We start from the raw sequence: 25,863 nt of genomic DNA on the forward strand, positions 1-25,863 counted from the left end.
TCGTTTGCTGCAGAACAGACTAGACTGCATACCTTAATTTCAAAAAACAACTATATTATTAGGTTCCTAGTATCTATAATACTAATAAGTATTTGTTCAATGAACATAAGCAGATGCTTAACACACCTGTCAAAACAGTAATGTGTTAGAGATTAAAAAAGAATAGAACTTTTTCTTTAAGAGGTTATAAATAACAAAGCAAAACACTACTACTATTGCATATTAATATGTACTTGTTTAAAAAACCTGGCAAGTACTGCGTAGTGTTTTTAGGGAAAAAGTTTCCTATTTGCTGGTCTTTCACTGGAAGTTTTAAATCGTTCAAAGCCCTGGAGTATTTAAGAGAAAACTTTCTTATGGTTTTTCCTGAGCCTTTTCCCATCTTAGTTTCTACTATGAAACCTACTATCCACTTCCTCCACATCCAATCCAGAGGTCACTATAATACACCAAATAAACAAAGAGTGTTCTGGGACCTTTAAGTTATTTAATATGGGCGGGACTATAAGTGGGTAAAGGAGAAACAACATGAAACAAAGTTATGTACACACCAGCTGGAGATGAGCCATGAATGCCATGCTATTACCATGCGGTGACAGAAAGCCACTGCAAACGTGTGACAGGGAGTGTGATGGTGCGTCTATATATTAAAAAGAGAGCTCTGTGGAATCTAAAAAAACAAAACAAATGAACAAGCATTAACAAAACAGAAAGAGAGTTACAGATACTGAGAACAAACAGGTGACGCAGTGGCAGAAAGAAAGAGGTGAGGGCGATAAAGAGGTACAAACTTTGAGCTGCAAAATAAATGACTCCCAGGTATGAAATGTACAGTATGGGGAATACAGTCAATAACTATGTAATGTCTTTGTGTGGTGACAGATGGTAACTAGACTTATCGTGGAGAATATTTCGAAATGTATAGAAATATCAAATCATGATGTTGTGTAAAAGGAACTAATATAAGATGGTAGGTCAATTATACTTCAAAAAACAAACTCATGGAAAAAGAGATCAGATTTGTGGTTATCAGAGGCGGGGTGTAGGGGAAGGGGGAATTGGATGAAGGCAATCAAAAGGTACAAACTTCCTGCTATAAGATAAATAAGTACTAGGGATGTAATGTACAACATGAAAAATATAATTAATACTGCTGTATGTTATATATGAAAATTGTTAAAAGAGAAAATCCTAAAAGTTCTTCATCACAAAGAAATATATTTTCCTATTTATTTAATTCTGTATCCGTATGAGACAATGGGTGTTCACTAAACTTATTGTGATAATCATTTCATGATGTAAGTCAAATCATTATGTGTACATCTTACAGTGCTGTATGTCAATTATATCTCAACAAAACTGAAAGAAGAAGAAAAGGACAGGAGAAAAAAAGAGAGTGAGCTCTAGCTGCAACTAGGAGGGAGTACCAGTGGATCTAGCCCAATAGTGAAAACAGAAAAGATAAGAGTCACGTGCTATTAAGAGGCAGAAGCCGAACCTGATGAGAAAGTACGTGGAAAGGAGTGGGGCCTGGGGGTAAGCAGAGGTGGAATGAAGGACATATGACTTCCAGGCAACTAATGTCATCCACAGAGAGAACACAATGCAGAAATCACTGTATGAGGAAGACAGGGAAGGATGTGATTTTAGTTTTGGAAATGTTATGTTTGAGATGCCTATACGTCATCCATGGGGAGGTGCTGAAAAGACTGGTGATCTGGAGTTCAAGATTAAAAGCGTAATAAAAAATGATCACTATGGCAGTGGTCCTTGGAGGTATGGTTACTGATGAGACTGCCCAAGAAGAAAAAATTAGAGAGATCACTCTGGGAAGTATCCAACTTTAGTGAGAGCATGACATTTCTGAAGAACAAGCATCAAGTGATCAAATAAGTAATTGGGAAACTCATTCGTTTTGTCCTATTCTCATTTATATTACTAAATCTAAATCTTTCTGTGTATTGAAGTCTTGGTTTCTAGCCTGGTAAATAGCAGTTTCTCAGTAGAAGTTTGTGAAGTGAACTGCTTCTGACAGTCACTAAGTGCATCTTTTAATTTCTACAAGTATGTTGTAATTCCACAGGTGCTAAATTCAGTAATCAAGGTATTTTATTTAAACAGATCATATTGCCGTCATTCACAGAATTCATAAAATAATACCACAAAGTAAGCGAATTCATGAATCTGCTAACTTGCTCGGAGATATTATAATCTACAAAGAAGTTTAGCAAAAATACTGATGCCATGACAGTTTAATGGCGTAACTTTAAAAACAAATCAATTTATATTTAAATTTATACATTAAAGATTATTTTTTCTCCACAAAGGCATTAAAGGTTAAGAGAATAAAAAACAAAACACATCTACTTATATAATCCTGCAATATAGGCTTCAGAGTAATTCCCATAAAGGAGAAGTCTTGTTATTAGTAAGTATCACTTCTGAAATTAAATGTTCAAAATTCAGCTATCAAAAATACAGAAGAAAATTCAAGCCACGAGATGAGCTACCAAGTTAAGTCTCCCTGAGGCAGTCTTAGTACAAAAATGCTCACCTGAGCCATTAATGTACTGCTAAAATCTCACAGTGGCAGTTAATCTGAATTCTACTTATAAATGTAACACTAAAACATTTGAAATATCAAGAAAAATTGAGTATAAGGGTCAAAAAATAAGAGCAAGGTAAATAAAATAAGGGGCATTTGGTTTTCTTAACTTTTTTGTCAATCCAATTTCAAAGTACATTAATACAAAGTGAATGGATTACAAATGTTTCACCTATATAGAAGGAACATGATGCTACTTACCAACCATCAGAAGGGCATGCAAACAAATTAAAGGGATGCATGAAAATAATTGAACTGAAGAAGACACACTGAGAAATCACCCACCTATTTTTCTATTAAATAACTTGAATTCTTTAATAAAAATATTTATATTTTAAATTAATTTTAGAGATTTGTGTAGAATACCATACACTTAATAGGGAAATAAGAGAAAAAACTAAACTGCATTATCCCAGCCAGCGAGCAGCATATTTAATCATGGAGCAGAAACACTAATATTTAAGAATAAACAGGTACAAGCAAGTATAAAATGTTATGTAACAAATTCAACATGCAAATTCTGAGGGATGCATGGAATACAAGATTAAAATGGAAGGACTTCCTATATAAACAGCAAAAATATTTCTTCAGGAATAAACATACGTTGCCCTATTATTCTAAGCCCAGATCCCCTGTTTTATGTTTGCAACACCTCACATTCCGAGTTGTAAGCCATCTACACTGCCGACCCCCACAAAATTTTGTATTTAGAAAAGCTACCCCTCAATGAATCCTTATACGAACAAAAAGGAAGATGTTTCTCAAAGCCTTTATTTATGAGAACTTGTAGATAAGACATATTTTATTATTATCACCAAGAAACTTCATTCAACTGAAGCTTCAAGATTGGGGAAAAGCCCCTCTGATCGTTTTAAAAAGCCTGACCCACCTCCAGACAACATTATGGCTGAACGGGAGTAAAGAGAGCTCACAGAGCTGCTCAGTGATTTACAAAATTTTGGTTTGATAGTGATTGAAGTCTTAACATCTACACTTTGTCACACTTTCTTAATTTAATCTGTTTGTATGGATTGCTATCTATCCAAAGATACAGTGCTTTTAATTATTTGTGAAAATTCTAGTTGGAACAATGTTCCTGTGACTGGCCTAATGCAGAATAAATGACACAGCTACAATTCTGGTAGGGTATACAAAGAAACTGATGTAAAATCGAATTAAATTGTCCCACTCTGGAAGAAAAAATTAATCAGCACATTTCAATTTCTGCAAATACTCTTCTCTCTCATCATGTTTATCAAGCAGTACACACCCACTCCCATCAGAGTACCTTACACTTAGCATATAACATGCTAATGCCATTTTGATTCCAGGAGTTCTGGACTTCTATGATGGTCTTTGTATTCTAAATTTAAATGTGATTTTTAGAAAGTCTTCCCTGTCATTGCGTCTAGTTTTATTGATTTATTAAGGTTCAACAATAATCTTAGAAATACAGAATTCGAATCAGGCTACTACTTTGATAATTATACCTGAAGCAGTAAAGAGTAATACATAAAAATTTATTTATTGTACTTTAAAAATATTTATTTTATACTTTCTCATCGGAATTGAACAATCATTCTGCATACCTGCATCTCCTTGTGAAACATTTTTGAAAGATTCATCTACATTTACAGGCTACTAAGGTTAGCAACAACCAATTTTTCACTTTCCTTACAAAACTTTAATCTAGTGACTTGAAAATGTTAACAGACTTCTCCCCAAAGAACTTATTCATTGCGTAAGAATATTTTACAGTCTCAAAACTTTAAATACTTAAATTTCACTAAGTGTTTTTTCTGGAGGGTGGATATATAAACAGCCAATGCAAGAACTATTATTATTACTGATATCTTGAGGACGAATGAGGTTATACAAGCATAAGTGATGTTCATCACCGGAGGCATTTATGGCAGCATTTTCTCACTAAAAAGTCATTCCACTAAAACCCAGTTCTTTTGAGAGACAGGGAAAGCCGAAGCTCTCTCTGCAAGTATTTACATGCAACCTGAATAATCCAGTTTACGAGTACAAGTACCTTACTTGTTTTCCAAAAAGCTTTAAATGTTCATCTCTGTGAGACAAATATGACAAGTGTAAGATATGTATTTATTATGTGCACTAAGCAAAATTAAAGTTAATCTTAGGTTAATGTTTATTAAAACAAAACAATCACTTTAATAGCATTATTTGAAGATACACTTAATTTAGGAAGGCAAATTTATGTCTAGAGTTGGCACTTTTTTTCCTCCAGAGATCTGGAAGAATATATCTTTTCTTAAATGTGCTTACTGTACTATATTTAGTGAAAAAGACAAGCCATAGTAATCGGATCATCTGCGTGGAAGCATGGATCAGCTTATTCACATAAAGAATTTAAGAAGCTATCAGCCTTCTATACAGTCCTGCCTATATGAGAGGAAGCAAGGACGGGCTGCTTTCAAACCTGTAATTTATGAGTTTATTCAAACCCGCCAAATTGCTTAACGTAAACGCCTCTCACATTTAAAAATTCCCTTGGCAACTCATTTAGGTTGGCAGACAGGAAGACCCAAATTCAATCCTTTTATCCTGTAGCTAAACCATTACAATGGTAATTCTGCTCTGACACTCTGAAGAGACTGCTAATTACTGTACTCTGGGTCCCTAGACAGATCTCCCATTCAGATTAAAATAGTTGTGCAAGGCAGAAAACGGTAGCAACACCCTCGTTACATGAGAGAGACGCTCTGTCACATTACAGCTCTATCAAGGGGCAAGTGCATTACAGCTAGACGTCTTTTAATGTATCTTTTAATACCTTATCTTCTTTCCCAATAACATGAAAAGGAGGGAAATCATACCACAGATTTCAATTACTGATCCCTTGGTCAAGAACTAAATGCAGGGCCATCAGTTCATTAACAATCCAGTTTAAAACTTGAACTCCAAGATGAGACTACACTGTCTCCAGAGTCATTACCTCTCTTCCTATCTTACTCTTTAATTCTTTTCATTTATTTTCTGGTGATAATTAATACACAGTTACCTATGAGTCAAATGGTGATAGCACTAGAAGAAACAAATCTCTGGGAAACATGAAAAGCAAACTTAATAAAAAAATTTTGGGGGGAAGGACCCTTCACTTTTCACTACTCTCCCAAATAATGATGACATTGACTAGTTTTTTTAAAAAGTGAATTTAAGTTACTTTTTTTTAATAATCTTTTTCAAATTTCATAATATTCCTGAAATAACTGGCAACAACTTTAAATTTCAAAATCCTCAGCTGGAAATTCCTCAGAATCTACTAGATCAATTACTTAGGTTAATATTACTGAGCTCTATGTTTATAAATGCTTTCATAAAGAGATCAGCTATATATTCAAAACCAACTCATGTTCAACTCCTCAAATACCTATAAACAAACTTAAAGAGGCCAAAAAAAAAAAAAAAAAGACACGCTTATACCCCCCATAAAGTAAGAAAGTGAAACAAACACTTTATGAACTGTCTGGGACTAGCGGCATCTTGTGTACCAAAGCTGGTTTAAATTATGAGACAGTGTAAACTTCAACTGCCTGAAATCACTTAATTTCTCTAATACAGGCTATGGTGACTCATTTCGTCTTTTCAGTTTAGTATTCCATCTCCCCAACAGAAATCTTTTACCCCCATTCTTATTGAAAGAAAGGAAAAATTATAGTGAGAAAGAAGACATTTGAGCATATATCCCTCACTTCTACTTTCCCAGTCTTCATATCAGTAATATTCCCCGAATTCTACTGTTCCAGTGTTTTTTATGTCCCTTCAGAGAAGATTAGAAAAGATCACAGGATATGCATCCATATGTCTTAGCTAATGATGAAACAGTATTCTTTTCCAACAAAACAGAATGAGAATTAATTGAAAGAGGGATGGCACCTGATCCCCGAGACGGGAGATGGACTCCCACAGTGAGTGAGTGAGGGGGAGTGGGGGGACGGAGAGACTTGTATACACGTTATTTTTTTAAGTAACATTAAGTGGTTTACAATTTTCTTATTTATTATGCCGCTGTAAGCAAAAAGGTATATTGGTGAGATCATGGACTAGTAATTAGGGTGCCTTTTGCAGTTAGGGACAGAATCACTTTCTTTTGGCATGGTGCCTCCTGTGACCAGGAATGAGCTTGTAACTGGCATGGCCAATGATGTAGCTGAGGTAATCAATCCATATAACATAAAGAAAAAGAGGAGAAATGAGGGAACATGTGTCTTGCACTTTCACATAACTAAAATAATAACTTTTACCTTTACAAAGTCCTTCTAAGGCAAGTAAGCAACAATAACCCAATTTTACAAATAAGGAAATAAAAGTTCTGAGTTTAAGTGACAGTCCCTGACTATGCATGATTTGTGCAATCCTACTGCATTTGTTACCACTTTAATGACTTGAAATGCACAACTCTCCACCTCTAAAATGCATATACACTAATCCCCTCTGTCTCTAGGAACTTTATATCTTGAAGTTCCAGCTCAAGTCTCACCCACCTATGTGAAATCTTCTCCCCTAAATACCCCAGTCCACCGTGACATCTTCCTGTAAACCTCTATAACATCTTCTTTAACACTGATTGCCACCTATATACTGCTTGTTACTATCGCTCTAGAAAATGTGTGGCATTAATAATTGGCATTTTGGGGGGGGGGGGAGACAAAGACTTCAAAATTAAAACAAGGGGAAAGTTGCCGTTACATAAAATGAAGAGTGAAATCTTTTAATGATGCCAAACTGTTCATATAGGTTGTGTAAGCTACACATACACACATGTACACATGTGCACACATCAAATTAGTCTGCCATTTCAGTGCCTTCAAAGAGAACACGCTAGTATGCATAAATATTATTACAATGAATGAATGGAGATCTTTACACATCTCTTTTAGTAATTAACAAAAATAGGGAGAAAATGGGTAAGGATAGAAGACCTGAACATTTTCAACCACCTTCATCTAAATGACATTTATAAAACACATACCCAAGTACTGCAGAATACATGTGTTTTTAAGTGTAAAAGGGATATTCACCAAAACAGACAATATGATGCAATATAAAAAAGTCCTAATTAGATGCAAAGAGAATGAAATCTTATAGAAAACATTTTCTGAGAAGAACAGAATTAAGTTAGAAATCAGTCACAATAAGATAAATTTAAAAGTCCCAAATATTTGGAAACATTTGGAAATAACCCATAGGTCAAAGAAGAAATCATGAAAAAAATTAGAAAATATTGTGAAGTGAATGGTAATAAAAATACAGTATAATATTATATTTGAGATGAAGGTAAAGCATTATTCAGAGAGAAAATTTTTAGTATAAACAAAAGGTCTCAGAAGTGTAAAAGAAAGGTCTTAAGTCACGAATCTTCCACCTTTAAGAAGCTGCGAAAATAAAGTTAAACCCTAATAAAGTAGAAAGAATATATAAAAGCAGAAATTAATGAAACAGAAAAGGAACAAATAGAGAAAAATCAACAAAACCTGGTATGTAGCAGTAAAAGATGATTAAAATTAATGAAGCTCTAGAGCTGGATTGATCAAAAAAAAAAGGAAGTCACAAATTACTAACATAATGAATGAAAGCAAGGACACTACTACAGATCCTACATACCTTAAAGAGATAAAAAGGGAATATTATGATCAACTTCATGATAAAAAGTTTAACTTAGATGACAAGGACAAATTCCTTGAAATATACAAAAAAAGAAAGAAAAAAATCTAAGTTCTATATTTATGAATGAAATGGGATTTGTAATTAAAAGCCTTCCCAAAAAACCACAAAACAAAGGCACAGATTAGAATATTTGTCCAATAAAGGATTTATTCCCAATATATATGAAGAACTGTTTTAATAGTAAAAAAAAAAAAGCCAATAAAGAATGATAAGATTTAAAGATACTTCATCAAAGAAGATATATGATTTCTCAAGCAACACATGAAAAGATGCTCCACATCATTCGTATTCAGAGAAATAAAAATTAAAACTTCAACAGGTGAAAGGATAAACAAACTGTGGCTTATGTATTCAAATGGAATACTAATTATCAATAAAAAAGAACAACCCACTGACACATGTAACAGCATGGATGAACCTCAAAAAAGCCACGCCACATGAAAGACAGGCACAAAAAATGAAATCTAGAAAAGGCAAACTGATCTAAAATAGGTAAATTCATAAAACCAGAGAGTAGAATGGTGGTTGCCAGGTGCTGGGGGAAGGGAGGGGCGGTAGGGAAAATGGGGTGATGTCCATAAAAGGGTACAAACTCTCAGTTATGAGATGAGTAAGTTCTGGGGGTCTAAGGTACAGCATGGTGGTTACAGTTAAGAACACTGTACACTTGAAATTTACTAAGAGAGTAGATCGTACAAATAAAAAAACAGTAACTATGTGGGATGATGGATGTGTTAATTAACTTGATTGTGATAATCATTTCACAATGTATTTATGTATATCAGATCATCACATTGTACACCTTAAAAAAAAAGCACTTGTACATCCTAAATATAAACAATTTTTATTTGTCAATCTTATACCAATAAAGCTGGGGGAAAAAAATAAAGTTTTTAGATCATAATAGAAAAAAAGGCAAAACTAACCCCAGTAGTTGCCTGGGGGTGTGGGGGGGGTAGTTAATTGATAGCAAAGGGGTAAGAGAAAACTTTTTGGCGTGATGGAAATCTTGACTGTGGAAGTGGCTGTGTGTACAGTTGTCAAGGGCCAAACTGTACATTTCAAATGAATGAGTTTTTATTTTATGTGTAAAAAAAACAAGGAAAAAATTCCTCAAGAAGCACCTCTTCTTCCTTCATGTCTTCAAAATGACTATTCTTCAGCATTAAAAAGACAGCTCATATGTATTTAAATCATGAGTTTCCAGATTATTTCTCAAACAGGTATCTCTATAACACTAGATGTGAATACACTCTCAGAAAAAAATTTTTGATGGTCAATTAAATTTGGAAATGGTTTCTACCAGAGGTTCACAATAATTACTAGCCTATTAAAGGCTTCCTTTACCCCAAATACCTATGAAAAGTATTTCATGAAATACAGTTAGGGAAATGTCATTGCCTAAATATTAAAGATCTTGCCTTAAATAATTTTCTGTACCCCTAGTGTTCTAAAATACAGCCAACCTGGAATAAGTATTTGTTAATCTGAACAGAATACTAGAATAGCTACACTTGGATAGCCAACAGGCATCTCAAATTTACTAGATCCAAAACTGAGTTCCAAGTAATCTCTTCAAAATCTGTTCCTAACATATCCTTCAAGGTAACAGCAATTATATCCTTCCAGTTGTTCAGGCTAAAAATCTTGGTGTCATCCTTGATGCCTTGCTTTCTAACATCCCACAGACAATCCATTAGCAAAACCTGCCAGTTTCACTTTAAAAATATGCTCACAATCAGACCATGACTCATCGCTATGGCTACACTGGCCCAACCCATCATCACCTCTCATCTGAATTAATGCAATAGTCCAGGAATTGGTAAACTTTTTCTGTAATGAGCCAGACAGTAAATGGTTTTTCTGGGCATATGGTCTCTGTGGCAGTTACTCAACTCACCACTGGAGCGCAGAGGCAGCCACAGACAACACGTAAATGAATAAGCATAAGCATGGCTGTGTTTCAATAAAACTTGTCAGACAATGCAATTTGAATTTCATATAATTTTCACATTTCATGATGTATTCTTCTTCTCCAAATATTATTCTTCTGATTTTTTCCCCCAGCCATTAAAAAATGTAAAAACCATTCTTAGCTCATGGGCTATTCAAACACAGGTGGGAGGCTGGATTTGGCCCATGGGCCATTATTTGCGGACTCCTACAAGAGCTTCCTTTCTTTCACCTTGTGTTCTTTATTCTGTTTTAAACAGAGCAGGCCAGCAATCCTTATAGAATATTAATCAGATCATGTCATTCCCCTCTCCTTAAGCACTCCAATGGTTTCACCCATTCTAGACTAAAAGCTGAAGTCCTTAAAATGGTTAACAAGGGCCTGCACAATAACTAATCAATTGTCCTAATATGTACATGAGGATATTAAGACCAAATTAATTAAAAGCAGGTTTAGATACTCTTTTACAAAAGGCAAAAGAAATGGGAATTTAGAACATATTACAGTATCAGTGTAGCAATAAAGGAAACGAAAACATCTGATGACAGAATTGGCAAATGAGTAAATTAATTTAATATACAAGCTCTCTGTACGGATAAAATCTATGTTAAAGTGATTTGAATATACAAAGATAAGAAGTCATAATTTCCCAAAATTCTATATATTTGTAAGCACATTAGGTAAATGCTAAGCAAAGACCGTAAGGAGTTCAGCCAGGAGATTTAACAGCCCAGTTTATTTTGAAGGGCTCACAGGAAAAGTGTGAGAATTATGATGTGAATAAGAACAAGCATTAAAATGTCATCTGAAGAAAGTTTTCTAATCATAATAAACCAGTTCAACACACATGTCTAAAAGCCTAAGGTTTAGATATATAAAATTAGTAATTAAATAATCTACTAAAAAATACCATTTGTCTAATTATGAAATAATTTATCATAGGGTTATACTAAATTAGTAACTGCATCATAGAAGTTTAATTAAAGAAACAAAAATTTATAGAAAAGCATATAGCAGCACATTGCAATTCGGCCTAATAACAAACAAAAATGATCAACATATCCTGTCTTAAATATTTAGCTAAAATTAGGAAATAGTCTATATTGTAAAACTCCATAAGAATCATAAAAGTTAGTTTTTCCACCCAATTAACTTTTAGAACAAAGCAGTTACATAAAACCAGAAATCACAAATGCAGAATCACAAATCCCTAATAATTCCAAGTAACACTAATTTCCTTATAGGGTTCACTTAAAATAAGAAGGCTATTACCTTATCAAATCTTGACATGATTGTTTCTTCCTATATAACCTTTGCTTAATGTTCTACCTATATACTCAGTAAAATTCTACCAGTTTGAGGATTTCCCCATAATCTTTTTAGGAGGAATAATGTTTTTTCACTCATTTCCTTATATTGCATCCAAAGTCTTTCTCCCATTTATAAGCTAACTTGGAGAGAACCAATACATATAATACATGTGAAATTTTACTTTATACTTATATGAAGCCATCAAAAGTCCTAAAATTAATTATTTCATAAACATTTTCCTTCTCTAACTTTAAAATTTTTACAACTACCCATATTTCTTTACAATTAAGAGCCATTTCTTCAGTATACAATAAGGAATTTCAGAGCAGATAACTCACTTGTTACCCCACTTCCAGAGGAGTGAAATGGCAAGTCACTGATAATCTTTATATGATTTATTTAAAGAAAAAAAAATCACTCGTACTAACTTATGAGAGAATGAACTGAATGGGTTAAGACTAAAAGTGAAAAGACAGGTTATTTTAACTGGGTTGGCAAGAATACATGTCTTCAAGAAATACTTTGGAGATGGACTTATCAATACCTCAGCAGTTGGTTTCTGTCAAGGATGACCTAAGTCTCCAAAGATGAGCAAAATCAGGGCACTGCTCAATAGTCCTTTTCTATCAGTGAGTACGATTTGATTTTCACAAAATGTTTCACTGTACTCATGAGAGTATATTGAAGATCTCAAGAATGTGAGGAGGTATGGTTCAGATTTATGGAAATGAGATTAAACAACTGATTAACTGTACCTACAATGAAAAGGATATTTTTAGTAGATACTTGATGGTAACAGATTTAGACTTGCCAGACTAGTTACACTATATGTAACTAAAGAAATGACTCTTCTCTAGTTATGCATGGTTTATTCTGTCATTTAAGAAACAAAAGAGATTAAAATAAACGGATTACTGAAATCAAAGAAACATCTGAAATAAAAGTGCTATTATCCAGGGTAAACAAGTTCGTTAGGTAAAACATTACGACTCTACAAATGAATGAAGTGTGATCATCTCAAAATCCCTATTACTTTTGCAGTGAAATTAGAAAATGCTAAGGTTTCTCTGAGTTCCTGTGCTTGCTGGAAAAATGGGGGGAAAAGAACTTACTTTTTGTAAGGTTGTTTTGAAACCCCAATTTGAATTTAAAAAGTGTGAACTCTAAACATTAAGTTATGTGTGGTGTTATGTAAACTGACGGGAGACACATTCAAATCATCAAAATTATTAGAAAAATTAGAATCATGTCACAAGGAGTACAGGTACAACCTTCACCGAGATTTATTAGCCTTATCTCCAGATGTAAAATACAAAATGGAATATTTATTACATTTAATTATAAAATTTTAAATCAAGCACAAAGTATACCAACTCTCCCCTCCACACCCCCAGGTCCCTTAAGCCAGGATTAGATCTTTTGCTATATAACATTAAACGTAATAGGCACAAAAACATTAAACTACACACAACTCTCTTTCTACCTCTTTCCAAAGAAGAACTTATTCTACATGGGTAGGTAAGAAACATTTATACTGAAATAATACAAAGGTAATGCCATACTTTAGCTATAAATTCATTCTGTAAATGATATGTAAACTGAATCATATTCCCCACAGAAACAATATGAACTAGGGATTGTGTACCTGTTCAAAATGTGACCATAAAGATTTAGAATTTTTGTTACAAAAAGCTAATATAAAAACTCATCTAATATAAATATTTTTAAGAACCATGAGAATTATTATATTCACATTTTTGTGGTTAAAGATTAAAAACTTTAGTAATACCCAGGGTTTGAGACTCTGTTGAGAAACAGGTATTTTCAGATAACACTGGCAGGACTACAAATTGGTACAAATTTTCTGGAAGGCAACTTAGAAATTTTAATATGAGTAAAGTACTAAAATTTAAAATGCACTTTATATGGAGTGGAGGATAAGATCACTGAAGATGAAGCAATAAAAGAACTGAGAGGCCAAGAGTACTGAAAGGATCATTTACATAAATAATGAAATCTTAGGGGAAAAAATTTCAACTCCTTTTTCTGTTGTCCCATTCTTTCTTGAACTTGAGCTAATCAGGCTTTTAAATCCACCATCCAAAAATCTGTTTGCCAAGGTCACCAATGACTACTACTTGCTAAATCCAATGGTTAACTCCCCATTCTTATCTTAACTGAACAATCTTCAGCAACAAACTTCTCTTGGCTTCCAGGACTCCACACTCCTGGTTTTTCTCCAGCCTCAGTGACTCCTCTCCTTGGGGTCTTTTCTTAAGTCACCCTCCAAAATTCCTTTTGGTGTCTTATCTACAATCCCTAAGTGTGAACTTCAATAGTTTTTATTATCTTAGAAATATTAAGTGAGTTAAAAGTGTGAAAAGTGCTCAGAATGGTGCTTGGTACATTAGTAAAAGTTAGCTCTTATTTTTCTAAAAGAAAATCTTACCATATTATGGGAAAATTTCACTAGGAAACATTAACCTTTCTGTGGTAAACAATGATATATGCCAGGAGAGTACGTGGAACCCACAGACAACTCAAATAATGTGCTCCCGCTAACACAGCTCACCCAACATAAGTATTAATTTGTACAGACTTCTGTACACCCATTACTTGCTTGCAATGAGAAACTGATCCAAAAATAGAGAGAAAACAAAACAAAACAAAACAAAACAAAAATAGAAAGCTTTCATCACCCTACTTACTGATGACGCACCTACATTCCTACCCTATAATAGAGTGATACAAAGGTAATAATACTTCTGAAAAAACAGGCCACTAATTGAGTTTGCTCCCCTCACGACATTCCCTTCACAAAAAATAAACAGGGAACAGATTTTCCCATTTAAGGATTGAAGCAACGTCTATGTTTATCTATTATTCTATAGTAAATGATTTGGAAATTATCACTTACTGCAGGTACCAGTAATTTCTTCACCTCCTCAACGGCTCTCTTCAGTTTGATCTCTGCTCTGTTTTGAGCATCTTCCACAGTGATCAGTACATGTAAATCTTCATTGAGATGCTCCCAATTAGGCTTGCCTCGATTTTGCTCCTCCTAAAAAATTTACAAAGCATACTATTACAAATTTTTCTTTTCAAAGAGAGAGCACATCTTTCATAATAATAACCTGTTGCAATTATTAAGCTATGCTTGCATTGTTTTGCTATGACATTATAAACCTTTTAAATTCTTTTCTCGGCAAAAAGCCTGAGTGTCAGACTACTGGGTATTGATAGCTAATACAACAAATATTTGTTGAGCACCTACTATGTACCAAGCATGGAGCCAGATACTAAGAGTATAAGAGTGAACAAGGCAATCACAACCCCTGCAGTGCTCTTATGTACTAAGAAACTTATGTATAGTGTCATCCTCAGGTTATCATGAAAAGCGTGTTATTATTCCTATATTTTACTTATGAGTAAATACAAGGTCATCGAGGTTAATTTAAGCAAGTCACCTGTCAAGGTCAACTGACGAACACCTTGCCAATTTAGGAACTGAACCAATATTATCATTCTAAAATTCACCGATTTTTCCATTTCGTTACAAGTACTTTTAATAACATCAGCTGAATTCAAGATTAGGAAAAGTATTTTGCCAACAGACATTACTGTATAAGACAAATGCCATTTGTTTTAAGCATTTCAAGTAGTAATTATAGAACCATTTCATTATAAAAATAATCAAAACAAGGAATAAATGTGAGAACAGTCTTAACTGTATTTCTATCAGACCTTACTTTGAAAACAGTGAACTGTACAGTTACTCTTTAACCATACCATCTTAAATACGAGTTTTAGTAGAGAACATCTACGTTTCATTTCCTTGGTGTCTTCAAATGACTTAGTGAGCCCCAGGCTGAAAACACTGCCAAGCTATAGGGAGGTTTAGAAGTAGAGTTGGCCATACTTCCCTTTCACCTAAGATATAATAATTTCAGAACCATTTCTTGCTTTAAGCTTTAGAGATAATATACAAATATATTTATAAATATTTCATAAATATGAATTATTTAAAAATTAAAAACAAGAATATAAATTTATAAATAAATATAAGAATGGTATAAATAAATGCATATGGCTCAGTGCCAGGTACCATACATAAACGATAAACAATACCTGTTGTTGAACTTTCATCTTTACAGATTACTATTTACTGAACTGTGAGATTCCAATCAAAGAAAATAAAACTGGTATAAAAAAACAGCTTTCTACAACTCACATGTTTGCAGAGGCCATGCTAGGAAAAAATCTATGGAACTCAGCCAATAGGGATAGAAATAAGTTCTTAAAGTATATGCTTCTGCCTCTATTTTCTGTTAATATCATTAGTATGAAAATGCACCCAAATGTTGTGAGGGGAAACGAGAAACAAAACAAAGCACGCCAACCTATGGTAGGCCATCTATGTGTTCCCAAGGAGTAAACTCAGAGATACCACAGTATGCTCACAGGGGTACCATGGGGTACTTGAAATTTCAAGGGAAACAGCAATAGTTGATGTCTGTCAGATACCATGCAAACTTCTAGCTCAAAATACTGGACTTCATCAATATTAGATCACGCTACATTCCTTGTGATAATGTCTTATCTTTGCGATGCTAGGTTTTCAGTGGTTGCTGTAATAAAAAGCCAAGTCCATGCAAAAATCAATGTGGAACAGGAAAACAGGGTGGTAGTGTCCAATCTGATTCCCAGGTTTGAGAATGTGAACAGTGCCCGAGAGAAAAACAAATCCCATTAATAAATAATGTGGCTATTTATAAATAAAATAAAATAAAAATTTTTTCAGTTTAAGTTGTTTTGATAAACTAAGTTGTTTGGAAGTAACTATTTAATAATAAGAAGAAAAACTATGAAGTATTTCTTTTCACCTAGGGGACATCATGAAAAACTGACAGACCCGAGGAGTCAATGAGTCAAGAAACTGGGAACGTCAGGGTTATCTGTGTGCCGAATATAAAATGTGTAGATATACCTCTACTGGGCAAATAAAAACTAACTTTAAAATCCAGATTTTAATTTTTATGTTGAAAACTGCTGACGATATTTTCTCACTAAAATTTGTATTTTATCAATTTTTTACACATAAATTTAATAAAGTTCCGTGTGTGTGTGTGTGTGTGTGTGTGTGTATGTTTATATTTTAATGAACCTGTAAGTGTCTCTACATCCGTACAAATAAGGGACTTCTGCTTCAGGCCAAGATAAAGTAACATGAACAAGACTCTCTTGCCTGAAACAACCAAAAAAAAAAAAAAAAAACAGGCAAAACAAAAGAAACATCAGTCCTCAAGCCTCTGGACCTCAGGCAATAGGACAGTGAGGCTGAGAGATGGGAAATCAATGAAGTAAGACCCATTACTGTCCCAGCACCCTGGCTTGGGAATCTCTAGGCTGCAGCCCTGGGAACGGTGCCAGGCTGCCTCTCTGAGTTGAGACGACTAAGCTTAGCGTCTCGGGAGACCGAAGCAGCTAGAGCTCACCAAAAAGAATACTGGAAAGAGCTGCACAGAAAGAGAACTCTGGAGATCTGCACAAAGTTGACTCAAGTATTCAACTGAACACTGATCAGCGCGTATGTGGGAAGAAATACCAGAGGCCAGAGAAAGAACTAGCCAAAGGATTCAAGGTAAAAGTGCCAGGTTCTCACACAGAGCCAGACGGGAAAAACTTCATGATATACAGACACTGGGTAAAGTGCACAGAGGTCTTGCCTCAGTAGTGGAAAATAATTAGTCAGTAGTCTGAACACTGTTCCAAATACTGCCTAAATAAATCTTAAAAGCAAGATCTAAAAGGATCAAACTGTTTCCAATTTAACTGTGTCCCAGAACAAAGCCCAAGAATAACTACAGGAATGTCCCCCCAACAAGGTAAAATTCACACTATCTGGCATCTAATCAGAAATTAACAGGCAGGGACTTCCCTGGCGGTCCAGTGGTTAAGACTTTGCCTTCCAGTGCCGGGGGTGCGGGTTCAATCCCTGGTTGGGGAGCTAAGATCCCACATTCCTCGGGGCCAAAAAACCAAAACATAAAACAGAAGCAATATTGTAACAAATTCAGTAAGACTTTAAAAATGGTCCTCATCAAAAAAAAAAAAAATCTTAAAAAAAAAAATTAACAGGCAAAGGAGGAGAAAAATGAAACATATATAAGAAGAAAAATCAATCAATCGAAACCAACCTAGAACTGACACAGATGTTATAATGAGTAGACAAAGACACTAAAAAGCATGTGTTTGTGATATTATTAATGCATACAGATACTAATACAAGGACAACTGAGGAACATTTATAATCCAAAATATCTTAGAAAGGCCTAAGAATGAAAATTAAAATCCTAAGTGACTTGCCACAGAAATTTTTATACATGGGGAAGACAAAAGTCAGAGGATTTAAAAAGGAAGGGATATTATTTGCATGACAGGAACAAAGAATAAAGCTGCAGTATAATTTGAATTGTGCTTTATCGGAGGAATAAATTTTTGAGTTGTACAACACCTTGGTAAATGATACTCTTAATAAATTCATCAACTTAGGTGCCTGTTAAAAATACAAAAACAAAAGAAAATTATACCTACCCTAATGTTTGCTTCAAAACAAATAGTTTTGCTTATGGTTTCAAAAACACTTATAGACAAAAAAGGTGAAACTAATGTAGTCATGTACTTTCACTCCTTCCTAAAATTCTTCTAAAACACTGTACAGTTTAAAATGCACAAACTCATAAGGAAGAAGAAAATGGGAAAGGAAACAATTTGGAAACTAGAAAGCAGATGGCTAAGTAGTCAGGGACTTATTAACTAACCTAGGCAAGAAGAAACCAACTTATACTTAGAGCCTCCATAAAGGCTTAGGAAATTGGGAGCAGTAAAAGTCGGGGGTTAAGGGTGGGGCTAAGACTGGAAAACTGAAGGGAGAGCTGAATCTCCGCATCCCCTAGCCTTAAATAGCTGGCTATCTAGCACTTCCTAATTTCTAGCAAAAGACTAGAAATGTATTCCTAAAGAGTTCCACTTCCTAGAAATGGGTTTTGATGGGCAGCTGACAGGATCATTTACACAGTAAAGGCTGAGGTATCCAGTCTTTTCCCCCACTCCACACCCAGAATGAGGACAGCCAGCCCACATACTGGGGGCAAGAAACTGGAAGACCTTTCTCTGGAAGGTCTGGCCAACCCAACAACAGGAAACCACCTGAAGAAAGCAATCACTGGGCAGTGAGAAGAAAAACTCAAAAAGACTCAGAGTTAAGAGAAGATACTGCATCCTTGAAACAAGTAAAAAATGCTATGAAAAGAATTCAAAACATAAAAAGGAACTCTTGAAACTTAAATATGATAGTAAAAATAAAAAACGTGATAGAGGGGTTTGAAGATAAAAACTGAATTCTCCCTCCAAGTAGCAGCAAAGACAGAGATGGAAAACGGCGGAGAAAGAGTATAAAAATTACAAAACTAGTCCAAGAGGTCCAAAAACTGAATTACTGATGTCTCACCAAGAAAAACGAAGCAGACGGGAGAAAAATCATCAACATATTACATACTTTTAAAACAAAACTGAATGATAAGAGCTTCCAAATGGAAAGGGCCCAATGAGTTCTCACACAATGAAAGAGTGAGATGAAAACTAAAAAAGTCAACTAGTAGCAAGGTAAGCACAAAATGCAGCAATAAAGAATAAATACCTAAAGCATCTCTTCAAGAGTAAGAAGTGACTGTGGGTGGTGCTGGCTGTTAGCAGGGAAGAGGATGTTTTCTACATCAGGCTCTACAGAATTACATATTTTTAATCTATGAGCATATTAAACTTCATTTTAAAAAAGGTTTTAAGATCATTCCACTCAGAAGCCACTTTTATACAACTGTGGTCCATTCTAACTCAGGAAGAGTTAATGCCTTTAACAGTGAGTTTGAGCCTAGTAATTATTCACTACAAATATAAGTTCTCCCTGTATTTTCTTTCTGTTTCTTAAACAGATAATAAAGGCAATCTGGAATTGGCAAACACTACGGAAGTCAGTAAAACATATCCATAAAGGTTCTCTTTCAGCTATAAACAAACAAGAGATAGAGTAAGATTACAGGGTGTCTACTTCTATATCCCAGAATACCTGCAGTAAGAATCTACTCCCCAAATTTCTCACTTTAATAAATAATTTGGGACAAAGAAAAGGATGAAATGAAGCAGAGAGGACTGACGGCAAAATGGAGATACATCAAATATGGTCTATCTCCTAGAAACTGTGGTTGAGGCATTAATTTCTTTTTACTGTCGCATTTCAAATAGTATTTCAGGAATAAACAGCTGAGAAACTGATGTGGAAAAAACAGCTCATTACAAATTATTTTAATTTCTGTTTTACAGTCACCAAAAGCATTTCATATAATGTACCACCAAATCTTCAGCAATATATAATAATATGGGTTTTTTTGTAATCCACATATTTGCAAATTTACATTTCCAGCACAGTCCTTATTTCTAGATCTCCAAATTCAACTGCCAACTTGTCATGTGTGTGTCCCTGTCTCTAAAGCACTCTCTAACTCACCATGTTCAGCTCATTACCTCCCTTCTGCAAACTAGTCCCCAATTATGTCTCAGCTATTATTGACCCTGAATGAGTTTTCTGAGTCAGTGTGAATTTTTAATACTTAAGGACAAAGACCAATTGGTTTTGAAGAAAGTCTGAAATGCAGTTATCAGCTTTCTTTTGCCTTGACAGAGAGGCTGCTATACATTCACCCATTCATTTCAATCCACACTAACTTCAGGTGCCATTTCTCGCTTACATTCACTCCACGCTGTCAATAAATTGGCCTATTCACAAACATGGATTCTGATACCCACAACTTTATGCAATTTATCACTTACGTCCAGAATGCTTTCTTTAATATTTACTTTTATCTTTTCCTCTAAGTGTGTCATACTATAACTTATAGCTATCTGTGCATTGTCTTTAGCTATTAGATTTACTGAATTGAACAACTGAGCTTTTATTATTGGGGAGCATCACTAAAATCAAATACCAAATTGTTTCCCCACAGTGCTCTTCTGTATTCATTATTACTGTGTCTGCCTATATAAGCCTCCAGACAGTCTACCTTGATCATTTATCTTTGTTTCTGGGCCTGCTTCTTTTTGACCTCCTATTTAAGTTGCCAGTTACATTTGAAAATCTTTACCCGTTATCTTTTATTCTTGTTCTCTTACTTCTCTTCTAGTCAACTCACTCAGATTCTCTAGCATAATGCTCATGAGCGCTGATTTTCATATCCCACAAAAGACAGTGCTGTTCCTTTATTCTATCAGCTCAATATTACCTTGTTTCAATATATCTGAAGAACGGAGTAAATAAGGGTCAATCTTTTTAAAACTGCAAGACTAAAGTTGTATCTTAATATAACAAAGCAAAATGATAGCAAAGACAAGTTATTCATAAATAATTACTGTGTTTAAAAAAAGTTCAAAGCTCAAAACTGATGACCTTGGTTTTTTTTTATTTAAGGGAGTCTGAAATGACAGGACAGCATTCAAGGAAATGGAATGTATCTTTATTTATATAATAAATTAAAGTTTAGTAGCATATAAAACAGCTCTATAATACCAGTCATAACTGATTATGAAACAGATAGACACATTTACCAATAATACTTTATTATGGTCTATATTCTTGGCAAATGTACTATAGAGAAATAAATGTCAAGTAGCTCTTAGTCTCTCACGTGATGATAAAGAAATTCAGAAATGAAAATGACGCTGATACTACCTAAGCTTTTATTAAACACTTACTGTTTGCCGAGTACCACACTAAGCAATATAAACACATCCCCTCACTCAGTCATCCTAACAGCCCTAAGACTGAGGTCCTATTGTTCTCACTAACATGTTAATGAGGAGGTTAAGGCCCATAAGGTTTGCCCAAGTCATACAGACAGTAAGTGTTCTACCAGGGAGAACTTTAGAGCCTGCAACTCTCAACAACCAATTCCTAAAACATGACATCACCTACATGAGAGCCCTAAAATTAAGTAAATTGCCTTAAAATAGCATCATAAATTAGTGAAAGAGCCAGAAACAGAACACTGAAGTCTTGACTCTCTAGAATTTTTTCTACTTTACCATTTTACCTTTAAACATTTTTTTATGTGGAATTTTAAGCACATCTTGTTCTCATAGAATTTTAGAGCTGGTAGGGAATTTGGATGCAGATAAAGAAACAGATTAATTATCTGGTAAATTTATTTAGTGGTTTTTCCCCCTAATTCCACGTCATGTTCTCTTTCTCTGTCAATGAATTCCTGATTAAGTCACATGAAGAACAGTATCAACAACTGGCAGAGAAGTACCTGGTAAAACAGATTTCTCACACCTACAAATACACTTTTTTCCTGGATGAGAGAAATGCCTATCAAATTTCAATGACACAAATATACAAAAATGATAAACCTGTGGCCACTTAACACACAATTCCTTCACTCACTGAAATTTTCAATAGGGGAAAATGAAAATCTTGTCTTAATACACAATGCATACATATATCCAACATATTCCTAAATTAAGGCTAATTAAAATCACTGTCCTGAAATAAGTTCTAACCATTACTTTTCAATAAAACATCATCCATTTCAGGGGACTTCGCTGGTGGCGCAGTGGTTAAGAATCAGCCTGCCAATGCAGGGGACACAGGTTCGAGCCCTGGTCTGGGAAGATCCCACATGTCACGAAGCAACTAAGCCCGTGCACCACAACTACTGAGCCCACATGCCACAACTACTGAAGCCCGCGCGCCTAGAGCCCGTGCTCTGCAACGAGAAGCCACCGCAATGAGAAGCCCGTGCACTGCAACGAAGAGTAGCCCCCGCTCGCCGCAACTAGAGAAAGCCTGCGTGCAGCAACGAAAACCCAATGCAGCCAAAAAAAAATAATAAACCTTAAAAAAAAAATCATCCATTTCATTTGCTGTATACAGTGATATACAAATATTAAGTTAAAAAAACTCAAAATTTGAGAAACTACCTTTGTTTTTGACTAAAACCAAAACAACAACAAAAAAAACCTCGATGAGTCAGTGACCTCTGAAATTTAAAATTATGCTCTAATTACAATATCTGTTTGAACAACAAAGTAATTATAACATGAAGCATCAGAACACACTGATTGCCCCAACCCCTGCTGACAGACTCTTTTAATTATACATTTGTAGTCAGGCAAATGAGCACAAGACTTCTTCCCCTACTGTGCTCTTAATGTGAAAGTTCATACTCCAAAACCGCCTAGAAAGGAATTCTAAAGTGTTACATATTTAAGCAAACCAAGGTTCCAATAACACACTTATGAATATATACATCTTAAGCCAAGTGATAAAGCCTAACATATAACTATCCCCAGTTATACATACAATCTTAAATTAGTTTAAGAAACGTACAATGAGGAACATTTCTTAAAGGAGATTATACATAATTAAATTGCTCACTGACTGACTCTAGTTATAAAGTTGACTTCAAAAAAAATTTCAACTTGAACTTGAGTCCATCAACAATCATGTTTTCAGAGCAAGTTATTTTCTAATAATATATAAAAATTAGAATACTTTTACATTCAGTTTGTGGAAATCATCATCTAGGAATGTCTTTATAGGCAGCAAGCATTCAACAAATGCTTATGAGCACAATGAAATATTTGCTAAATTCAAAGAACTTTTAATGTTTTATGTCAAATATTTTCCAAGTTAATAACAAAAGGACTATTCTCGATATTATTCCTTCATAAGAAACACCTAACTCCTACAAGTATTGAAAAACTGTCACGTTAAGTCCTCATTCCAATTTTCATATGTTAATTCCACTAATTTAATTGTAATTACTGTATTTTGAAACTAAACTTATGTTATCACCAGTAATGGCCAAACTATGGCCAAATAATATTGGTCTGTCCCAATCATGACCAAAATTAGTAAACTTTCACTAGAGCAGAGCCACTTACAGTACCCATGACCATTTGGGAAGCTAAATATGATCTTGATAACGCCATAGTTAAGGCTGAAAAGACTGAACTAAATATATGCAAACAGTTTCCCATAAAAGGACAAAAATGATCAAGTGATTTCTAATTGCATTTCCCAGCAAGTTTAAATATCAATGGCTGCCTAATGCTTAAAAGGAAAAAGAGAGAGCATAAGAAGAGCTGGCCTGAAATCCTTCTGGAGACTCTGGGCTACGCTCCTGTCGCTAACAGTCACTCCCATAGAAGTGGTTACTGCCCACGGAGGCGTGCAATGCTTCCACACAGCATTAATAGAGTCATTTCACTATTCACATGCGAAACCTTGCACTGGATCTTATCCATTCCCCCATCTAGCAGACATAAAGATTATTAAAGGCATAGAAAAACAACCATTTGTTTTAAAATGTGATGTTTTAAAATATTAAATTGAAATATTTACTTGTTGACAGCACACTAAGGAAAGAAGATTAAAAATAAAAAGGACTACCATTTCTACTCATGCCCATTTTCTTTCCCAAATCATCAAAAATCCAATTTCAGAAATCACCTCAACGAAAATTTCTCCAGGTTCTCTCAGACAGGATGTTTCCTAGATTCCCAGTCTATCATTTGTTCTTTTGACTTAAGTCTTATGTATATTACTATCTAAAAAGCTCCAAGAAGTCTGGAATCACTCAACTCCCATCTCTTCGCACTGACCACAATAAGTGCCCCATAACTATTCAATATTTACTAGGTAGAGCACAGCATGAGATACGAAAATGAAGTCACAGCTAATATTATTATTAACAAAAAATAACATATATAGGGCTTTGAACTCAGCATTTTATATCCATAAAGTTAATCCTTTTTAAACCTTAGAGGTAGACATTATTATAATACCTATTTCTCATTCGAAAATGACAAACTAATGGGCAGAAACCTGACTTACTCAATGTCATTCAGCTATACTGACTTCAAATTATACACTTCTGCCTTAAAGACTTTACAACTAACAGTATGTTAAGAAGACAAGAAAGGTTAAATATAATATTTAAAAAACAAAAAACCCAAAACGATTACAATTATTTCACTCAAAACTGTAACAAGATACAAGATGAACTTTTGACAAATCTACCTACAGGGTAACTTGCTGCCTCGAGCAAAAATCATTACCAGGTCTATGTATGATAGCTTTAAGGAGACAGTAAGTGAATGGCAGCACGTAGTTCACTGTCACAAACGTTTTCCTGAGGGAATTTATTCAGAAAGTAAAATCTATAGATAGATATCCAAAACAAAAGAAAACAATTATTTGTTTTAGAATACCTTTTTATTTATTTATTTATTTTATTTATTTATTTTATTTATTTATTTTTGGCTGCGTTGGGTCTTCGTTGCTGCACGCGGGCTTTCTCTAGTTGCGGTGAGCGGGGGCTGCTCTTCGTTCCATTGCGCAGGCTTCTCATTGCGGTGGCTTCTCTTGTTGCGGAGCGCAGGCTCTAGGCGCACGGGCTTCACTAGTTGTGGCTGGCGGGCTCTAGAGCGCAGGCTCAGTAGTTGTGGCGCACAGGCTTAGTTGCTCCGCGGCATGTGGGATCTTCCCGGACCAGGGCTCAAACCCGTGTCCCTTGCATTGGCAGGCGGATTCTTAACCACTGCGCCACCAGGAAAGCCCTAGAATACCATTTTTAAATATGATTTTTAACATCCATTTGATGATATTCTAAGGAATTTATGATATTACACTTACTAGCCACTTACTAGCTGTTTAATCTTGGGCAAAGTATCTGAACCTTGGTCTCCTCATCTGTAAAACAGAGGTAAGTTCTAAATGTGTTATGTTTGTATAGCACATAGAAGAGTAGCTACCATCTCATAATTGATGTCAGCATGGTTTGAACAGGCTGCTATTTAAAATCAAAGAGTAATAGAAGATTACAGGAAATGACGTAAGTAGGAATATGGGGAAAGGAAGACTGAACAATAGCAAATAAAATAACATGACTAGAAGTTGTAATTTAGAAAAAAATTGGAAAAGTACTTTGGGGATAAAGAGTACTAGCTTAAGAAATCTATTTTTTAAATTAACAGTCAATAAAAATATATTAAACATATTAAAACAAAATTATTTCAAAATATAATTTTTAGGATACAGAAGCTTAATAAAGATCCACCTGTAATCTCTGAGGTTTCAGAATGAAGAACTCAGCTGATCAAAGCACTGGACTGCCTTCTATATAGGGTTTGGAATTGAAACAACATGTAAAGGAGGATGACCACAGCTTCCCAGAAAGAGGAA

General features: G+C 34.6%; 1 protein-coding gene across 7 annotated transcripts in view; it reads right to left on the reverse strand.

Annotated features, from left to right (window-relative positions):
• The window catches only part of QKI (QKI, KH domain containing RNA binding), a 143,104-nt gene that overhangs the window by 24,591 nt on the left and 92,650 nt on the right, over window positions 1-25,863 (reverse strand). For all 7 annotated transcript variants that reach the window (XR_009703011.1, XM_061207633.1, XM_061207632.1 and 4 more), the window contains exon 4: window positions 14,482-14,625. Coding sequence is in view for 6 of the 7 variants with exons in the window: in XM_061207633.1 (XP_061063616.1) it covers window positions 14,482-14,625 (144 nt within the window). In the remaining variant the exon portion in view is untranslated. The remainder of the gene's footprint in view (window positions 1-14,481; window positions 14,626-25,863) is intronic.

This window comes from Eubalaena glacialis, chromosome 12 (assembly GCF_028564815.1).
Source record: "Eubalaena glacialis isolate mEubGla1 chromosome 12, mEubGla1.1.hap2.+ XY, whole genome shotgun sequence".
Taxonomy (NCBI): Eukaryota; Metazoa; Chordata; class Mammalia; order Artiodactyla; family Balaenidae; genus Eubalaena; species Eubalaena glacialis.